General features: G+C 46.3%; 1 protein-coding gene across 1 annotated transcript in view; it reads left to right on the top strand.

Annotated features, from left to right (window-relative positions):
• Positions 1-21,587, top strand: part of LOC142304187 (adhesion G protein-coupled receptor E5-like) — a 271,167-nt gene that overhangs the window by 197,449 nt on the left and 52,131 nt on the right. Inside the window, exons 9-12 of the mRNA XM_075346315.1 lie at positions 2,498-2,620; positions 4,377-4,423; positions 20,387-20,473; positions 21,150-21,315. Of these exons, the coding sequence (XP_075202430.1) occupies positions 2,498-2,620; positions 4,377-4,423; positions 20,387-20,473; positions 21,150-21,315 (423 nt within the window). The remainder of the gene's footprint in view (positions 1-2,497; positions 2,621-4,376; positions 4,424-20,386; positions 20,474-21,149; positions 21,316-21,587) is intronic.

The following is a 21,587-nucleotide window of genomic DNA, read 5'->3' as shown; positions in this document are numbered from 1 at the left end:
GACTATATGTGTACATGGGAATGAATTAAAAGGAAGGAAGTAAACTCACAGCATGGAAACTTCTACACCACTCAGAATTGCAACTACAGATCACCACAAACTGAATCACTACAAAGATCGGGATTGCTGGAGCTAAGCTGAAGCTATAATCAGCGCTGTGTAGCAAGGTCCAGACTCTTATATAGGGAGGAGATGGCTGTGATTGGTAATTAGCAACTTGAGCTCCTAGTAGAGTTCCCCAGGTCAGCAGGAATTAACTCCTGTAGGACTGAGGAACAGAGCGCATTATACAGCCGACGCTCAGGTCTTTCTGAAAAACTAGTAGACATCACGTTGCATTTCAGGTTCTGCAGTTTGAACAGAGCCCGACATGACTGTGACACCTAATGAGTCTGGAACCGAACATCGCATGACAAAGGGGATGTTGGATCCATTCACAATCGGGTAGTAAGTTGCCTAAGGAAGCATGGAGTCTGAGTGGTGCACCAGAGCCTTGAAATATAACTACTAGAGGAGCCTGATGCACAGGTCTGGTCAAGTGTTCCATCAGCAGCCATTTTATGGACAGAAGTGCTGGTCAGTTTGTGAGGAAAGCTGCACTAACAAGAAAAAGTGACCGACTTCTTTAACTCCAACAAACCCTCATTCCAGAATTCCGTTGCTCCTTCATGGACCTGGAAAAGATTGTCACATTTCTTTCAGTACCTTCTCTTGTCTCCTCCTGTAACAGGGCGTCACCATATTCATTCTGCTGGTGTCACTAGTGAAGGGGAAGATGTTGGGGCTAGAAACTCTGTCTGGTGCAGGGTCTATCTAGCTACTGAGACTGGGTTTGCTGGGACCTGCGATACTGTCCAGTTTGACAGTATGGGTGTCTGTGCAGTCCAGCTTGAGTATCAGCTTCCATATGAAGTGAAAGCTGCACACCAATTCAGAGAAATATGAATAAGCATAACTGATCTATGATTGATATATAAGGAATGAAAAATACAGTTAGCCATATGAAAAATTGAAATTGCATAACTGCTGAGAATTATTTGAAAAAAAGAGATATTTAGCTAATGTATTGATCAATTCATTACTGCCCCATAACCACTTCACGGTAATCTCTTATTTATGGGGTCACTAACCAAATGTTACCTCTATATGCGGTTAAAACCTGCTGGTGTGTATGGGTACCTAACCAAATGTTACTTCTATGTGCGGTTGAAACCTGCTTGTGTATGGGAAGCCAGGGACCTGGCTATATAGGAAATTGAATAAACATGGCCACAAGCTGGACTGGGTTCTCAGACAGAAAAAAACTGCATATCAGTCAAAAAGGCTGCTGGAACACCATTGTAAATGTGAACAGGGTGCTAGCCAAAATATACACAATCTATATGAAGTGAAAGATTGTGTATATATTGGCTAGCACCCTGTTCACATTTACAATGGTGTTCCAGCAGTCTTTTTGAGTATCATCTTCCAGCCTTGGTCAATTCAACAGCGCCATACCAATCTAATACTCCCAACTTACTGCTGGGAGCTGCAACATATAGTTTTACTTGCCCAGGCTCACATATACAGTCCAGCTCCTGTTAGCCTGTGATTTTCTTGTTTTGATCTTGGTCCATATCCCGACTATTTTTCTGCCTTCTGATATTGCTCCTTGTCCTCCTTCCTGGTTTTGACCTCGCCTTGTTTAGGTAAAATTCTCCTGTTTTATACCTTCAATGTCCTCCTGCCACCAACCCGTTTTTCCTTACTTCTCTGCCAGCCTGCACCACTGGCCAGCAGCTGATTTTGAGACCTCAACTGAAGGGGTTCCTGTGGAAGTCTAGATCACTCTACAGCAGTTAAAGGGTGAAAGCTCAGGCAAACCCTTGGGGTCTGGTAAACGGAGTGGCATGCGCTAAGCCTGTCCATATTAGCCATTTTTAGAGATGCCAGGTGATCACTGTCAAACCCACATTATAAAAATGCTGCCTGCTACCCGGTCTCCACTTTCTACACTATGCCCCCCCTACAGTTGACTTTCAATGTCATTTCCATAGACGGAAGCTGCTAATCACAGAGGGGGACTATAACTCAGGGCTGCTGAGACCCACTAATGGTAAAGATAAGAGGCTTAAGCTAACATTGCAGGTAAACAAAAAAAGACTGAGTTAAAGACACAGGACTGAAGGCTCTGTTAACTCTTGCAGCATGCTGTTTGCAGGTTACATTGCAGAAATCTGCTGACAGAGTCCCTTTAATGACAAATTTACATGAGTCTTGTTTGCTACAATATTTGTTACAATTTTCATAATTAAAGCTAAACTGCATAGATTTTTACAAAAATGCTGCTCGTATCAATGCACCCATCTTAATTTTAAAGAAGGCTCTGATTTCCCACTTTCTCTTCCAAAGCAAACTGAATACATATACTGCTGCCGACAGGTCACCTATTTCCACCACAATTTGTTTTATTCCTCAAGTTATTTTTTTTTACCAAGCATGTTATTATCTTCCACAGATATAGATGAATGCAAAAATTCCCCGGGCATCTGTGGGTCTAACTTTATCTGCATAAACGCACCAGGAAATTATAGCTGTACGTGTGGCAACGGGTTCCAAAATATTTCCAACACATGCGTAGGTGAGTATAATCTTGTATTCTTATCTGTCCTCCTCTCTCCTGTTCTGCCATTTGTTTTCCAACTAATCATGTCTAATTAACAGATCTATCATGATTGAACAACAGTGATTTTCAGTTCAGTTTCACAGATCCGAAATTCACGGTGATATCTGGACCAGTTGCGGGTCTCCTGAGTAGAGATGAGTGAACCCGAGGTTCGGTGTTCGTAGTTAGCTCTCACACCCGCACAGGGGAAGCTTAAGGCCAGGGCCACACGGGGCACTAGTGCGATCCTCACATGACACTCGGCTCATGCTGGCAGCACAGCAGGAGCCGAGTGTCATGCGAGTGTCAATGCGACTGAGGTCCGATCATGCGATCGGTCCTCAGCTGTGGGGGACGGGCTGACACTGAGGAGGGGAGGGCCGGCACTGAGGAGGGGCGGGCCAGTGCTGAGGAGGGGCGGGCTGCTGCTGAGGAGGGGAAGGAGGGATTTATCTCCCTCTCTCCTCCATTGCCGGCTATTGCCATTCTCGCCCTGTACTTGCAGTACACCGGTGTGCTGCGAGTGCAGTGCAATTTTTCTCTCGCCCCATACACTTGAATTGGTGCGAGAGAAAAAAGGAACGCATTACAGTCACAGCATGCTGCGATTGTTTTCTCAGTTCGATTAGGGCTGAGAAAATAATCGCTCATGGGTGCTAGCACATAGGGTAATATTGGTCCGAGTGGAAAGTGATGTTTTATCACATTCCACTCGTACTGATTTTCATGCTGTGTGTGTTTTAGGCCTAACTCTCTGAGTGCAGCCGGTCAGCAGGTTTTCACAAACGGGATACAGTATTCATAGAAAATTACAACATTTCTGGGAAACACTATACTTCTGGTATCCCATGGAGATGGCCACTTTGTGGGATACCCCAATAAGACTGTGGAACTGGGGTCAGGAGACCTGTGGCCGGTCCAACCATCACAGTCCGGATATGTGTAGCACTTGTGAAATCATCCTGACCCAATGGTCAGTCACAGATGGACCTTCTCTGCAGCCTGTGTTTTGTATTGTGTGCATACTATACTTGGCTGTCTCCATCAGTAATGCACAGTGTAGGACTTTCCAATATGGTGTACATCTTCAGTTTCTTGGCTCTTTAGTAGCTGTCTATGGTTACAACCCCACTGTTTCTACATTACCTCCATTTACAGCAGTATATAGGTGATCATTAAAGGGAATCTGTCACCCGGTTTTTACCACCCCATCTGAGAGCAGCATGATGCTGGGGCAGAGACCCTGATTCTATCAATGTGTCACTTACTGGGCTGCTTGATGCAGCTTTAATACTGTTTTCTGACACAGATCTACCAGTTCTCTTAATACAAATCTCTCAATAACCCCGCCAACACCACTGATTGGCTGATTTCTCTGTACATTACAAAGCTGTCAATCAGTGAAAGGGGCAGGGTTTACAGATCATGAATATGGAGGACAACTTGACAGCAGATTTCCTAGTCCTGTATTGATAATCTCCTGGTGATAAAACAGTTATTTTATCACCCCAATAAGTGACACATCACTGGAATCGGGGTCTCTGTCTCTACATTATGCTGTTCTAAGATAAGGTGTGAAGAAGCTGGTGACAGATTTTTCCTTTTAATGCCTCCTTAGATTCTGCTCTGGATTTTAGGTTTTTACTTACTTTTCTAAGTATTTTGTTCAGGAAATGCTTATATAATTATAATTCCATATTTCAATTCCTTACTTTGACATTCTTTTCTTCAGTGTACTGCATAGACAAAACAAGCCAAGAGGAATGTGTAGATGAACCGGTAAGATATATCTATAACCTTAGACCAGAGATGTGTGAGAGTTCAGAATTCTGAGCTTAGAGCAATTAGCGCTCAGCTCCTATAACCCGGGACTTTTATATAATTTCTTCTTGCTTCTATAAAGGTAAAGAAGGGAATTTTGTTTACTTACCGTAAATTCCTTTTCTTCTAGCTCCTATTGGGAGACCCAGACAATTGGGTGTATAGCTTCTGCCTCCGGAGGCCACACAAAGTATTACACTTAAAAGTGTAAACCCCTCCCCTCTGCCTATACACCCCCCCCGTGCATCACGGGCTCCTCAGTTTTGGTGCAAAAGCAGGAAGGAGGAAACTTATAAATTGGTCTAAGGAAAATTCAATCCGAAGGATGTTCGGAGAACTGAAAACCATGAACCCAGAACAATTCAACATGAACAACATGTGTACACAAAAGAACAACAGCCCGAAGGGAACAGGGGCGGGTGCTGGGTCTCCCAATAGGAGCTAGAAGAAAAGGAATTTACGGTAAGTAAACAAAATTCCCTTCTTCTTTGTCGCTCCATTGGGAGACCCAGACAATTGGGACGTCCAAAAGCAGTCCCTGGGTGGGTAAAAGAATACCTCGGTAATAGAGCCGTAAAACGGCCCCTTCCTACAGGTGGGCAACCGCCGCCTGAAGGACTCGCCTACCTAGGCTGGCATCTGCCGAAGCGTAGGTATGCACCTGATAGTGTTTCGTGAAAGTGTGCAGACTCGACCAGGTAGCCGCCTGACACACCTGCTGAGCCGTAGCCTGGTGCCGCAATGCCCAGGACGCACCCACGGCTCTGGTAGAATGGGCTTTCAGCCCTGAAGGAACCGGAAGCCCAGAAGAACGGTAGGCTTCAAGAATTGGTTCCTTGATCCACCGAGCCAAGGTTGACTTGGAAGCCTGCGACCCTTTACGCTGGCCAGCGACAAGGACAAAGAGCGCATCCGAGCGGCGCAGGGGCGCCGTACGAGAAATGTAGAGTCTAAGTGCTCTCACAAGATCTAACAAGTGCAAATCCTTTTCACATTGGTGAACTGGATGAGGGCAAAAAGAAGGTAAGGAGATATCCTGATTGAGATGAAAAGGGGATACCACCTTAGGGAGAAATTCCGGAACCGGACGCAGAACCACCTTGTCCTGGTGAAACACTAGGAAGGGGGCTTTGCATGACAGTGCAGCTAGCTCAGACACTCTCCGAAGTGATGTGACTGCCACTAGGAAGACCACCTTCTGAGAAAGGCGTGAAAGAGAAATATCTCTCATTGGCTCGAAAGGTGGTTTCTGAAGAGCCGTTAGCACCCTGTTCAGATCCCAGGGTTCTAGCGGACGCTTGTAAGGAGGGACTATGTGGCAAACTCCCTGCAGGAACGTGCGGACCTGCGGAAGCCTGGCTAGACGCTTTTGAAAAAACACAGAGAGCGCCGAGACTTGTCCCTTAATAGAGCCAAGAGACAAACCCTTTTCCATTCCGGATTGAAGGAAGGACAGAAAAGTGGGCAAGGCAAATGGCCTGGGAGTAAAACCCTGATCAGAGCACCAGGATAAGAAGATCCTCCACGTCCTGTGGTAGATCTTGGCGGACGTTGGTTTCCTGGCCTGTCTCATAGTGGCAATGACCTCTTGAGATAACCCTGAAGACGCTAGGATCCAGGACTCAATGGCCACACAGTCAGGTTGAGGGCCGCAGAATTCAGATGGAAAAATGGCCCTTGAGACAGTAAGTCTGGACGGTCTGGTAGTGCCCACGGTTGACCCACCGTGAGATGCCACAGATCCGGGTACCACGACCTCCTCGGCCAGTCTGGGGCGATGAGGATGGCGCGGCGGCAGTCGGACCTGATCTTGCGTAATACTCTGGGCAGTAGTGCCAGAGGAGGAAATACATAAGGCAGCCGAAACTGCGACCAATCCTGAACTAATGCGTCTGCCGCCAGAGCTCTGTGATCTTGAGACCGTGCCATGAATGCCGGGACCTTGTTCTTGTGCCGGGACGCCATTAGGTCGACGTCCGGCTTCCCCCAGCGGCAACAGATCTCTTGAAACACGTCCGGGTGAAGAGACCATTCCCCTGCGTCCATGCCCTGGCGACTGATAAAGTCTGCTTCCCAGTTTTCTACGCCCGGGATGTGAACTGCGGAGATGGTGGAGGCTGTGGCTTCCACCCACAGCAGAATCCGCCGGACTTCCTGGAAGGCTTGCCGACTGCGTGTGCCGCCTTGGTGGTTGATGTATGCCACCGCCGTGGCGTTGTCCGACTGAATTCGGATCTGCCTGCCTTCCAGCCACGGCTGGAACGCTTTTAGGGCTAGATACACTGCCCTTATCTCCAGAACATTGATCTGAAGGGAGGACTCTGGCTGAGTCCAGGTACCCTGAGCCCTGTGGTGGAGGAAGACCGCTCCCCACCCTGACAGACTCGTGTCCGTCGTGACCACAGCCCAGGATGGGGGTAGGAATGATTTCCCCTTCGACAAAGAAGTGGGAAGAAGCCACCACTGAAGGGAGGCCTTGGCTGCCCGAGAAAGGGAGATGTTCCTGTCGAGGGACGTCGACTTCCTGTCCCATTTGCGGAGAATGTCCCATTGAAGTGGACGCAGATGAAACTGCGCAAATGGAACTGCCTCCATTGCTGCCACCATCTTCCCTAGGAAGTGCATGAGGCGCCTCAAGGGGTGCGACTGGGCTCGAAGGAGAGATTGCACCCCTGTCCGTAGTGAACGCTGTTTGTCCAGCGGAAGTTTCACTATCGCTGAGAGAGTATGAAACTCCATCCCGAGATATGTCAGCGATTGGGTCGGTGTCAATTTTGACTTTGGGAAATTGATGATCCACCCGAATCTCTGGAGAGTCTCCAGAGCAATGTTCAGGCTGTGTTGGCATGCAACCCGAGAGGGGGCCTTGACAAGGAGATCGTCTAAGTAAGGGATCACCGAGTGTCCCTGAGAGTGTAGGACTGCTACCACTGTTGCCATGACCTTGGTGAAGACCCGTGGGGCCGTCGCCAGGCCGAAAGGCAGCGCCACGAACTGAAGGTGTTCGTCCCCGATGGCGAAACGCAGGAAGCGCTGATGCTCTGGTGCAATCGGCACGTGGAGATAAGCATCCCTGATGTCGATTGATGCTAGGAAGTCTCCTTGGGACATCGAGGCGATGACGGAGCGGAGAGATTCCATCCGGAACCGCCTGGTTTTCACGTGTTTGTTGAGCAGTTTGAGGTCCAGAACGGGACGGAAAGATCCGTCCTTTTTTGGCACCACAAACAAGTTGGAGTAAAAACCGTGACCCCATTGCTGAAGGGGAACAGGGATCACCACTCCTTCTGCCTTCAGAGTGCTCACCGCCTGAAGAAGAGCATCGGCTCGCTCGGGGGGCGGAGATGTTCTGAAGAAACGAGTCGGAGGACGAGAGCGGAACTCTATCCTGTAACCGTGAGACAGAATGTCTCTCACCCATCGGTCTTGGACATGTGGCAACCAGGCGTCGCAAAAGCGGGAGAGCCTGCCACCGACCGAGGATGCGGTTTGGGGAGGCCGAAAGTCATGAGGAGGCCGCTTTGGGAGCGGTTCCTCCGGCGGTCTTTTTAGGACGTGACTTAGACCGCCATGAATCAGAGTTTCTCTGACCCTTCTGTGGCCTGTTGGACGAGGAGAATTGAGACTTGGCTGAGGGCCGAAAGGACCGAAACCTCGATTGTACCTTCCGTTGTTGAGGTCTGTTTGGTTTGGACTGGGGTAAGGACGAGTCCTTTCCCTTGGATTGTTTAATGATTTCATCCAATTGCTCGCCAAACAGGCGGTCGCCAGACAATGGCAAACCGGTTAAGAACTTTTTGGAAGCAGAGTCTGCCTTCCATTCACGTAGCCACATGGCCCTGCGGACTGCCACCGAATTGGCGGATGCTACCGCCGTACGGCTCGCAGAGTCCAGGACAGCATTCATGGCGTAGGACGCAAACGCCGACGCCTGAGAGGTTAAGGACACAACCTGCGGAGTAGAGGCACGTGTGACTGCATTAATCTCAGACTGACAAGCTGAGATAGCTTGGAGTGCCCATACGGCTGCGAATGCCGGAGCAAAGGACGCGCCGATAGCTTCATAGATGGATTTCATCAGGAGCTCTATCTGCCTGTCAGTGGCATCCTTGAGTGATGCACCGTCTGCCACTGCAACTATGGATCTAGCCGCCAGTCTAGAGATTGGGGGATCCACCTTGGGACACTGAGCCCAACCCTTGACTACGTCAGGGGGGAAGGGATAACGTGTGTCATTAAGGCGCTTAGTAAAGCGCTTATCTGGAAAAGCTCGGTGTTTCTGGACTGTATCTCTGAAGTCGGAGTGATCAAGAAACGCACTCCGTGTACGTTTGGGAAACCTAAAATGGAATTTCTCCTGCTGAGAAGCTGACTCCTCAATCTGAGGAGTTGGAGGAGAAAGATCCAACACCTGATTGATGGACGCTATAAGGTCGTTTACTATGGCGTCCCCTTCAGGTGTATCAAGGTTGAGAGCGGCGTCAGAATCAGAGCCCTGATCTGCCACCTCCGCTTCATCCTCCAGAGAGTCCTCATGCTGAGACCCTGAACACTGTGATGAAGTCGAGGGAAGCTCCCGGCGAGCCCGCTTAGCCGGTCTGGGACTGCGGTCCGTGTCAGAGTCCTCACCGTGGGACCTATGAGTCGCCCCAGGAGCACTTTGCTGCGCCAACCGAGGGGGGTCTGAGTGAAAAGGTTCAACAGTGCCCGGGGCCTGTATTACAGGTCTGGACTGCAAAGCTTCTAGTATCTTAGCAGACCATTTATCCATAGACTCAGAAAGTTTGTCAGCGAATACTGCAAACTCTGTCCCTGTCACCTGGACAGTGGCAGCAGGTGGTTCCACCTGGGCCGAGGGTCCCACCAGTGGCAGAGGCTCCGGCTGAGTGAGTGTCACAGGGGCCGAGCATTGCACACAATGAGGGTAGGTGGAACCTGCAGGTAGCATAGCCGCACATGAGGTACAGGTCGCAAAGTAAGCCTGTGCCTTGGCACCCTTGCTTTTTGCGGACGACATGCTGTTGTCTCCTCTTAGAGCAATCAGAGAGGGTATATAGCCAAAGCAATAGTGCGGCCGTACAGAGTAAATGTATACAATATAAGCATATAAATATACACTTCGGCACCCAGGGGGGCAAGCACCTAGTAACAGGTGCGGCTTACCGACCGCCCTCAGCGTTTGTGTAACCACCAGATTCCCTGCCTGGGCCTCCCAGAGCTGTGGAGCTCGTCTCTGAAGTTCTCCAGCGTCAGAAGTGCTGATAGGAATGGCTGCCAGCGTTCTGAGAGGAGGAGGGAGCCGTGGGCGTGCCTTAGAAAGTGCGGGAATCTGGTGCCCCACGGTGCTCAGTGAGGGGGGAGGAGGATACTAAGTATGCTCCAGCCCTCAGCGCTGACGTCCAGTGCAGCGTCCCGCCCTTACCCCTGACTGGCAGGCCCGGGGGCGGGAATATGCGGTACTAGGCCGCAAAAGCCGGGGACTAAAGTTATAAGCGCGGCCGGCAAACAAGCGCGGTCAGCGCGGTAGTCCCGGCGCACAAACACAACCAGCAGCTGCTGCAGCGTCCATTAGACAGGCGCTCTATGCGCCGTCCCCAAGGGGACACAGAGTACCTCAGAGGAGCAGGGCCTGTCCCTGACGATACCCGGTCTCCTGTCCAGCAGATTCCCCCAGGGGCTGCGGAGGGAGCACGGTCCCAGTGCCTGGTGACCGGTTAGGATCCCACTTCACCCAGAGCCCCTAAGGGATGGGGAAGGAAAACAGCATGTGGCTCCAGCCTTTGTACCCGCAATGGGTACCTCAACCTTAACAGCACCGCCGACCAGAGTGGGGTGAGAAGGGAGCATGCCGGGGGCCCTGTTATGGGCCCTCTTTTCTTCCATCCGATATAGTCAGCAGCTGCTGCTGACTAAATTGTGGAGCTTGCGTGCATGTGTGCCTCCTTCAACACAAAGCATAAAAACTGAGGAGCCCGTGATGCACGGGGGGGGGTGTATAGGCAGAGGGGAGGGGTTTACACTTTTAAGTGTAATACTTTGTGTGGCCTCCGGAGGCAGAAGCTATACACCCAATTGTCTGGGTCTCCCAATGGAGCGACAAAGAAATAGGATAATATAGTACTTAAACCACAGCTCAGGGTGAACGGTACCATCATCTTTCTGCCAAATGCAGCATAGATTTGGGAATGATAGGAATTCCCACCACCTCTGCACTGACAACAGCAAATGACCTGGACCCCACTCTCAAAATAGATCAAAGTGTCATTGGTGGAATTTGCATCTACTAAATATTTATGGCATATCCAGTTGGAATACCCCTTTAACAACCTATGCATTAAAGGGGAGTCATTGGGGTACCACAGGGAGTCTAAGTCCGGGGGCCACACGAGGGACTACTACGATCCTCGCATGACACTCTGCTCACGCTGGCAGCACAGCGGGAGCCAAGTGTCATGCGAGTGTCACTGCAACTGAGGTCCGATCGTGCGATCAGACTTCAGCTGCGGGGAGCGGGCCGGCTCTGAGGAGGGGAGGGCGGGATTTATCTCCCTCTCTCCTCCGTTGCCGGCTGTTGCCATTCTCGCTCTGCACTCGCATTACACCGGTGTACTGCGAGTACAGTGCGATTTTTCTCTCACCCCATAGACTTGAATGGGTGCGAGAGAAACAAGGATCGCATTGCACCGGGAGCATGCTGCGATTGTTTTCTCGGTCCGATTAGGGCTGAGAAAATAATTGCTCATGTGTGCTGACACACAGGGTAATATTGGTCTGAGTGGAATGCGATGTTTTATCGCATTCCACTCGCTCCTATTTTCATGCCGTGTGTCTTAGGCCTAAATGGTCTAAAGGGTTATGTTGCCTGAATGGGAATGCAAATTTAAGGTTAGGTAAAGGCCCCCAGGTCTACCAACTAAAAGCTGCTTTCATTTAATTTAATGAAGAATTTTTTTTTGACATTTTAAAAAATATATTCTACAAACAAATAGCTAAAATTAAAATGCTTGTATACTTGTGTGTGTGTGTGTATATATATATATTTATATATATATATATATATATATATATATATATATATATATATATATATATATATATACAGTGCCTACAAGTAGTATTCAACCCCCTGCAGATTTAGCAGGTTTACACATTCGGAATTAACTTGGCATTGTGACATTTGGACTGTAGATCAGCCTGGAAGTGTGAAATGCACTGCAGCAAAAAAGAATGTTATTTCTTTTTTTTTTTTTTTTTTAAATTGTGAAAAGTTTATTCAGAGGGTCATTTATTATTCAACCCCTCAAACCACCAGAATTCTGTTTGGTTCCCCTAAAGTATTAAGAAGTATTTCAGGCAAAAAGAACAATGAGCGTCACATGTTTGGATTAATTATCTCTTTTTCAAGCCTTTTCTGACTAATTAAGAACCTCCCCAAACTTGTGAACAGCACTCATACATGGTCAACATGGGAAAGACAAAGGAGCATTCCAAGGCCATCATAGACAAGATCGTGGAGGGTCACAAGGCTGGCAAGGGGTACAAAACCCTTTCCAAGGAGTTGGGCCTACCTGTCTCCACTGTTGGGAGCATCATCCGGAAGTGGAAGGCTTATGGAACTACTGTTAGCTTTCCACGGCCTGGACAGCCTTTGAAAGTTTCCTCCCGTGCCGAGGCCAGGCTTGTCTGAAGAGTCAAGGCTAACCCAAGGACTACAAGGAAGGAGCTCCGGAAAGATCTCATGGCAGCGGGGACATTGGTTTCAGTCAATACAATAAGTAACGTACTCCACCGCAATGGTCTCCGTTCCAGACGAGCCCGTAAGGTACCTTTACTTTCAAAGTGTCATGTCAAGGCTCGTCTACAGTTTGCTCATGATCACTTGGAGGACTCTGAGACAGACTGGTTCAAGGTTCTCTGGTCTGATGAGACCAAGATCGAGATCTTTGGTGCCAACCACACACGTGACGTTTGGAGACTGGATGGCACTGCATACGACCCCAAGAATACCATCCCTACAGTCAAGCATGGTGGTGGCAGCATCATGCTGTGGGGCTGTTTCTCAGCCAAGGGGCCTGGCCATCTGGTCCGCATCCATGGGAAGATGGATAGCACGGCCTACCTGGAGATTTTGGCCAAGAACCTCCGCTCCTCCATCACGGATCTTAAGATGGGTCGTCATTTCATCTTCCAACAAGACAACGACCCAAAGCACACAGCCAAGAAAACCAAGGCCTGGTTCAAGAGGGAAAAAATCAAGGTGTTGCAGTGGCCTAGTCAGTCTCCTGACCTTAACCCAATTGAAAACTTGTGGAAGGAGCTCAAGATTAAAGTCCACATGAGACACCCAAAGAACCTAGATAACTTGGAGAAGATCTGCATGGAGGAGTGGGCCAAGATAACTCCAGAGACCTGTGCCGGCCTGATCAGGTCTTATAAAAGATGATTATTAGCTGTAATTGCAAACAAGGGTTATTCCACAAAATATTAAACCTAGGGGTTGAATAATAATTGACCCACACTTTTATGTTGAAAATGTATTATAATTTAACTGAGCAACATAAGTTGTTGGTTTGTAAAATTTATGCATCTGTTAATAAATCCTGCTCTTGTTTGAAGTTTGCAGGCTCTAACTTATTTGCATCTTATCAAACCTGCTAAATCTGCAGGGGGTTGAATACTACTTGTAGGCACTGTATATATATACATTTGTTCATGTTCATAGATTTTTTATTTATTATTACTTTTGTCAGATTGAAGTTATTTCTGTGACTATTGTGGGTTTTTCTTTCAACGAGGGGTACCAACAATTTTGAACACGTGTGTGTGTGTGTTTGTGTATATATATATGTATAATCTCGTACTTTTCAGATTATAAGTTGCATTTTTCCTCCCAAAAATTTGGGAGGAACATGAGGGGTGTGTCTTATAAGCGGAATATAGCTTCTCAGAGAGGAGGTGGAGAATAGTCATAGGAGGCAGGGATAATGCTGTGGGCTGTGTGCTCTGCTGGTTCTCACTCTAGGTGATGCTGGTGCTCGTTGCAGGCGGTGCTGGTGCTTGCTGTGGGCGGTGAGGCAGAGACCATCCTAGCAATGTTAATGGTGCGTTCTTCAAATAATGGTGCCCAGAGTCGCCCGTGCGCAGATGGAGTTCTCGGCTCAAGATCTCATCTGCGCACTCGCCACCTCTGGTCCATTGATCTCCCAGCAGTGGACTTAAGGAAAATGGGCCCGGAGGTGGCACGTGCACAGATAAGATCTCGGCTCGTTAGAGAACCAATAGCGCAATCTGCACGCATCGACTCTGGGCACCATTTTCTGGGTGTTCCTGCCTGCAGAGAGCATCTGGGACACCCGCCGCACCACATGCAGCATCGCCGTACTCCACCACCGCCCCTGCCTCCTGTAACCCCGCTCCACCACCACTGCCACCCCCTCCCCCGGTAAGACACCACCGGATAATAAGACCGACCTCTTTTGTTTTTCTTTAAATTTGGGGTGTGTCTTATAATCTGGTGCGTCTTAGAAAACGAAAAATATGATATATAACAATAAAAAAACATAACTTCTGTTTCTGCAACAAACCCTCTAATAACATCATCAAAATAAAGTAGTTATGATGAGGCTAGGTTGAAAAAAATGGATGCTAAATATGGCTCTGGCGGAAGAAGTAAATTTACCAGTAGTTTAGCGTATGGATGTTTAAGGGTTATTTAGCATCCTATTGAAGTCTTTCTAAAAAACAAAACAAAACATAAAAGATAACTAGGGCATTTTGGGTTAAAGAAAAAAAAAATCATTGACTGTTCATGAAGACTGGCATTTTTCACGTTGGTCTTGATGACGAGGCGAACTAAAGTCAGATGCTCCTGATTCATTAAGAGGCCTCTTAATGAATACGATGCATCTGTAAACAGGGCTGTGGAGTCAGTAAGCCAAACCTTCGACTCCGACTCCTCAATTTCCCTTGCACCGACTCCGACTCCGACTCCCACATATATTGCTTATATTTAAGTGAAAAATGTATTGTAGTACAATGTGAACATCAGACATTTAATCATTTATATGATACAATAATCAAGATATTTAGATAGAACATAAAATATATTTATTGGAATACAACTTTAGAACACAAAAAACTGTAGTAAATTGTAAATATGTAATACAATATGTAATTTTATATATATATATATATATATATATATATATATATATATATATTACATAGTGTATTACATATTTACAATTTACTACAGTTTTTTGTGTTCTAAAGTTGTATTCCAATAAATATATTTTATGTTCTATCTAAATATCTTGATTATTGTATCATATGAATGATTAAATGTCTGATGTTCACATTGTACTACAATACATTTTTCACTTAAATATAAGCAATATACTAAGGGGTGCTTTACACGTTGCAACTTCGCTTCTGAAATATCGTCGGGGTAACGTCGTTAGTGACGCACATCCGGCGCCGGTAGCGACATCGCAACGTGTAAATCCTAGGTGCCTCGATAAACGATCTCAAAAGCGTCGAAAATCTTTGATCTGTGTAGCGTCGTTCTTTTCCATAATGTCGGGTCGACCGCAGATACAATGTTGTTTGTCGTTCCTGCAGGTCCACACATCGCTGTGTGTAAACCCGCAGGAGCGACAAACATCTCCTTACCTGTGTCCACTGGCAATGCGGAAGGCAGAAGGTGGGCGGGATGTTATGTCCTGCTCATCTCCGCCCCCCCGCTTCTATTGGCCGGCCGATTAGTGACGTCGCCGAGCAGGTATGTGCATGTGACGCTGCCATAGCGATAATGTTCGCTATGGCAGCAATCACCACATATCGCATGTGCGACGGGGGCGGGTACTATCGCGCTCGGCATCGCTTGACGATGCTAGCGATGTCGCAACGTGTAAAGTACCCCTAAATGTTATTATTTAGTATGTTTTTGGTGAAATCTGTTTTTGCCACTTACATAGTGTTTTACATAGTGTTATATACAGTTAGGTCCAGAAATATTTGGACAGTGACACAATTTTCGCGAGTTGGGCTCTGCATGCCACCACATTGGATTTGAAATGAAACCTCTACAACAGAATTCAAGTGCAGATTGTAACGTTTAATTTGAAGGTTTGAACAAAAATATCTGATAGAAATTGTAGGAATTGTACACATTTCTTTACAAACACTCCACATTTTAGGAGGTCAAAAGTAATTGGACAAATAAACCAAACCCAAACAAAATATTTTTATTTTCAATATTTTGTTGCGAATCCTTTGGAGGCAATCACTGCCTTAAGTCTGGAACCCATGGACATCACCAAACGCTGGGTTTCCTCCTTCTTAATGCTTTGCCAGGCCTTTACAGCCGCAGCCTTCAGGTCTTGCTTGTTTGTGGGTCTTTCCGTCTTAAGTCTGGACTTGAGCAAGTGAAATGCATGCTCAATTGGGTTAAGATCTGGTGATTGACTTGGCCATTGCAGAATGTTCCACTTTTTTGCACTCATGAACTCCTGGGTAGCTTTGGCTGTATGCTTGGGGTCATTGTCCATCTGTACTATGAAGCGCCGTCCGATCAACTTTGCGGCATTTGGCTGAATCTGGGCTGAAAGTATATCCCGGTACACTTCAGAATTCATCCGGCTACTCTTGTCTGCTGTTATGTCATCAATAAACACAAGTGACCCAGTGCCATTGAAAGCCATGCATGCCCATGCCATCACGTTGCCTCCACCATGTTTTACAGAGGATGTGGTGTGCCTTGGATCATGTGCCTTTCCCTTTCTTCTCCAAACTTTTTTCTTCCCATCATTCTGGTACAGGTTGATCTTTGTCTCATCTGTCCATAGAATACTTTTCCAGAACTGAGCTGGCTTCATGAGGTGTTTTTCAGCAAATTTAACTCTGGCCTGTCTATGTTTGGAATTGATGAATGGTTTGCATCTAGATGTGAACCCTTTGTATTTACTTTCATGGAGTCTTCTCTTTACTGTTGACTTAGAGACAGATACACCTACTTCACTGAGAGTGTTCTGGACTTCAGTTGATGTTGTGAACGGGTTCTTCCTCACCAAAGAAAGTATGCGGCGATCATCCACCACTGTTGTCATCCGTGGACGCCCAGGCCTTTTTGAGTTCCCAAGCTCACCAGTCAATTCCTTTTTTCTCAGAATGTACCCGACTGTTGATTTTGCTACTCCAAGCATCTCTGCTATCTCTCTGATGGATTTTTTCTTTTTTTTCAGCCTCAGGATGTTCTGCTTCACCTCAATTGAGAGTTCCTCATGTTCCGCATGTTGTCTGGTCACAGCAACAGCTTCCAAATGCAAAACCACACACCTGTAATCAACCCCAGACCTTTTAACTACTTCATTGATTACAGGTTAACGAGGGAGACGCCTTCAGAGTTAATTGCAGCCCTTAGAGTCCCTTGTCCAATTACTTTTGGTCCCTTGAAAAAGAGGAGGCTATGCATTACAGAGCTATGATTCCTAAACCCTTTCTCCGATTTGGATGTGAAAACTCTCATATTGCAGCTGGGAGTGTGCACTTTCAGCCCATATTATATATATAATTGTATTTCTGAACATGTTTTTGTAAACAGCTAAAATAACAAAACTTATGTCACTGTCCAAATATTTCTGGCCCTGACTGTATAACACTATGTAATACATATAATATAACTATGTTATATGTAACACTATGTAATACACTATGTAAGTGGCAAAAAACAATTTTGAACAAAAACATGGTAAATAACATTTGTGCAGTCTATGAATTTGTTGTAAGAAATAGAATTGCCTCCATCAGATCCTCCTTCGCAGATGACCTCAAATCTGACCTAATAATGTTAAGGCTAGAGAACAACCTCTCTATAGTAACTTGGGTTGGAGGCAAAGCCGTAACCACATGGGCAACATCTCTAACAATTTCCGGGTATAAAGGAATTGCCTCATGCACAGTCAGTTTTGATGAACGGTTGAATTTTTCTATTTCTTTGAGTGTAAGTGAAAAATTTTACTGAAATCTGGTCAATCTGCTGCTATAGGAGACGGAGTGAAATCTTTTTCCTTGCGGCAACGCTTTGCTGCTCCATGTCATCCAAATACTTGGCAAAGTTAAACTCCTCATCTGATGAGGATGAAGATACGGCAGCAGTAGCACTGTCAGGACCCAAGTCCTCTTGCGCCTGGCAGTCCTGTAGCCGCTCATCCTAACTGCTACCTCACTCAAAGCTTCTTTTCCATTAGTAAGCTGTTGATCATCAAGCAGTATACAATGACTTGGGTCCACATGAAGAGCTGCCAGAGGAATTTTATCTTCGAATAGCTGTGTCTCTCTCCGTTTCATTGAAGCAGAAATGCCATCTGCGATTAAAGCTCCTCTTTGGGACAGGCAAAATAGCAAGTTCTTCCACTCCCTTATGAAAATGCCAGGAGTTAAATCCTCAGCTTGTAATTTTTTAGTCACGGTAAATGGGTGATTAAGCAATTCTTCCAATTCAACCACCTGTGACGATTGACCTTCATTTAAGGTTACTTGAGGGTTCACCATATCTATAAGAAACGATTTTAGTTAAAGCAATCGCTCAGTCATTAAATAAGTGCTGCCTCACTGAGTGACTTGATCAACAATTGCCCCTTTCCCACCACAACTCTTCAAGATGGAATACATTTTAGGGGTTCTGGTGGCAATAACCAACTTCCTCACTTTTCCAATCAGATTTCCAGCATGTCCGCCTAGTTTTACACATCGGCTTTTTGGCGGATGTGGCGCACGCCAGTACAGTACGATACAGTACAGTGGCAGCGCCACAACTTCCGGGTCACATGTGACAGTTGTTTGTCGCGCTGCCACTGTACTGTATACACTGTACTGGAGTGCGTCGCATCCGCCAAACCGGTGAAAAGACGGATGTGTGAAACCGGGGTCCTTCTTGCAGACTCTCTCTTATTGCCAGCTGCAACGTGTGCACAACACAGCGCATGTGATGAATATGAAAGTGATTTGAAGCAGCTTCAACAAAATCATCTAATCCTAAAGTATCCTTTTGCTGTTCTTCTGTTGTACTATCTGTTTGTTCCTCAGTTACATGAGCAGCGCCCTGGCTCCATCTCACACATACTAAATCCAAAATTTTCTTCTAGCTGTGGTTCATTACTCTCATTCATCAGTGTCATTGTACTTATCATGTTTGAAGCATTGTTCGTTACAATAGCAAGAACCTGTTCTTTTTTGCGTTCCTAATCTTGCAGAACTTTTTCCACTAAAGCTGGGTTCACATATAGCGAAAGCGACAACGACGTTGCTGTTACGTCACCATTTTCTGTGACGCAACAGCGACCTTGTAAGTCACTGTTATGATCGCTGTTTAGTTGTTAAACACAGCGACGCAGCAGCGATCATAACGACACGCGTCGCTGTGCTACATATGCAGAGAACAGGGAGCCGCGCACACTGCTTAGCGCTGGCTCCCTGCACTCCTAGCTACAGTACACATCGGGTTAATTACCTGATGCGTACTGCAGCTACATGTGCAGAGAGCAGGAGCCGGCACTGGCAGCGAGAGCGGCGGACACTGGTAATGAAGGTAAATATCGGGTAACCAGGGAAAGGTCTTCCCTTGGTTACCCGATGTTTGCTCTGGTTACAGCTTACCGCAGCTGCCAGACGCCGGCTCCTGCTCCCTGCTCGCTTCATTTCGTCGCTCTCTCGCTGTCACACACAGCGATCTGTGCGTCACAGCGGGAGAGCGACGACCAGAAAATGAAGCTGGACATTCAGCAACGATCTGCGACCTCACAGCAGGGGCCAGCTCGTTGCTGGATGTCACACACAGCGACAGCGACGAGACGTCGCTGCAACGTCACAGAAAATGGTGATGTAGCAGCGATGTCGTTGTCGTTGTCGCTGTGTGTGACACCACCCTAAGGCCTGGAGAAACTGGCTGGTGTGATGAGATTTAGTATCTTTTACTGCCAGTGTCTTACTAACAATTTCTTTCTTGTTACAAACATATCGAACATTGATGGCAAAATAATGCAGTGAAATGCAGTTACTCTGGACATCCAGCAAAGGCAATGGGTTAAAAGATAGGACATTCAGACACAGCGTTTTGTGAGGGTCCTCACAAAGAATGAGCAGTCAGTTTGTGTGGTGTGTTCCTAATCTGCTTTTGCTTTTGAAAGCATTATCTATGAGCTCAAAAACCTTTCAGGTGATGCGGTTTTTTAAAAAGCTGATCTGCTTTTGCAGCTGACAAATGTATCCTCAAAATACGCAGCAAAAACGCTGTGTGTGAATGCAGCCTTAGATCAGGAATAGAACAGACATTTCCTAAGTTTCCCAAATTCCTATGAAAAAATTTTCATCACACTCTGCATTGCACTACTGTCCCCAATTTATTATATATTTTAGGAGACGGAGTCGGTGCATTTTATACCGACTCCGACTCCACCAAAATGAGGTCCGACTCCGACTCCACAGCCCTGCCTGTAAAGTGGTGTGCGCCTCACCACAAATCTTACTCCGGTCGAGGACTTGGGTAAATTTGACGAGCGAGGGTAAGCACCACAGTTCTGCTCACTTTTTCAGAGCCAGTCGGAAATGGCGTTAGGCTGCCAAAAGTTGCAACATTTTAGCTCATCTTCGCACGGTGTCAAAATTTTGCGACTTTTCAAAGTTTTTTTTTCCACCAAAATTCTGGCGTAAAAGCTTTGATGAATAAGGGCCAATGTTCTAGAAATGGTGTTGTACAAAAAAATACACTAAACAGTGTGTAAATCCTGTCTAACGACTTGTCCACTAAGCAATAGTGGGAGGGGATCAGTAGAAACTAGATTTTGTATAAATTGGTAAAAATATGTAATAATTGGCACTGAATCTTGAAAATTAGATTTACTTTATCTATCTCCCTCTGTCCAGTTCCAATGCAAACTGAAGAATTTCACCGATAACTTTACACCGCAGTGTGGCGCTGTCTCTGGTCAGCAAAACCTGTCATTGGAGGAGGTAAGACGTCAGAAAAAACATCAGGGACAAAAAATGTATGTAAAAATGTGTTTAAAAAAAACTTCCTGTTTATAGTGCATTTTATGTTTTCCATTATCTGATGCCCTCCAGGTTGTATGCAATGTTCTCATATGTATCAGTGACATATGAGCAGATCAATTTCACTGGATTTCCCTACTTAAAGACGACCTTCCATTGAAATGTTTTGATCTGAACTGATAACGTCCTCCAATTGTCACTGATCCACTGATCCCGGAGCAGTTTTTGTTTTTCTTCTGTACCCCTCCATTCCAAAATAAGGCAAATTTTCCCTTCTGCAAATGGGTGTATACCATAGGACTTGTCTAAGGATGTTTGATGTTTTTCCTCTGAAGTTGGCCAATCAAAAGAGAGCTGCACCCTCAGAGTAGTTCTGCACATGCCCAGTTGGTTGAAGGGAACATTTGCATCATTAATACCAGGGGGCATAGCTACGGAATGGAGGGACGCAGCAGAAAGGGAAAAAACGTACCAGAATCGATGGAGCAGCAGCAGGAGGAGGTGGCCAGCTTAAAGGAAAAAGTCCAGTGAAAGGTGCTCTTTAAATAGCAAAAGTAAACTGTTTTAGTTGAAAGTTGCAATGACTCAAGGTCAAGTAATGGGCACTTTGATGATCTACTCTCTTTGCTTCCTGAAGTTTTTGAAAGGCTTGGATGATCTGATGGAAGGATTCAGCTATGCCAATAAGACTGAAAGATTACAGAAAGCCGGGCGCTTGCTGAATAGAGTGGAAGTAACGGTACAGAGCTTGGCTCTTTTGCAACAGCGTCCTATGTCTCATTTTAATCAGAAGAAAACAATCAGTAAGTATTCTCACGGTCTGTTCTTGATTGTTAAAGGGATTGTTCAGGCTTGAGATGGAAGTCTGCAGTCACTTTATGTGACTTTAGATTTCTAAATCCTAATAACATGTGGTGTGTTTGCTGTCAGGGCTCTCCAGTCACATAACCACAAGTAGGCATTTTATATATTTCTGGCCACATTCCTACTAGACGTGCTCAACCTCTCTCAGTACACTTCTATTGAAAGAGTATGAGCACGTCTAGTCGGCATGTGACCGAAAGTAAGAAAATCG

This window comes from Anomaloglossus baeobatrachus, chromosome 4 (genome assembly GCF_048569485.1).
Source record: "Anomaloglossus baeobatrachus isolate aAnoBae1 chromosome 4, aAnoBae1.hap1, whole genome shotgun sequence".
Classification (NCBI taxonomy): domain Eukaryota; kingdom Metazoa; phylum Chordata; class Amphibia; order Anura; family Aromobatidae; genus Anomaloglossus; species Anomaloglossus baeobatrachus.
Note: the sequence above shows the minus strand (reverse complement) of the source record. Positions and strands in the feature narration are given on the sequence as shown.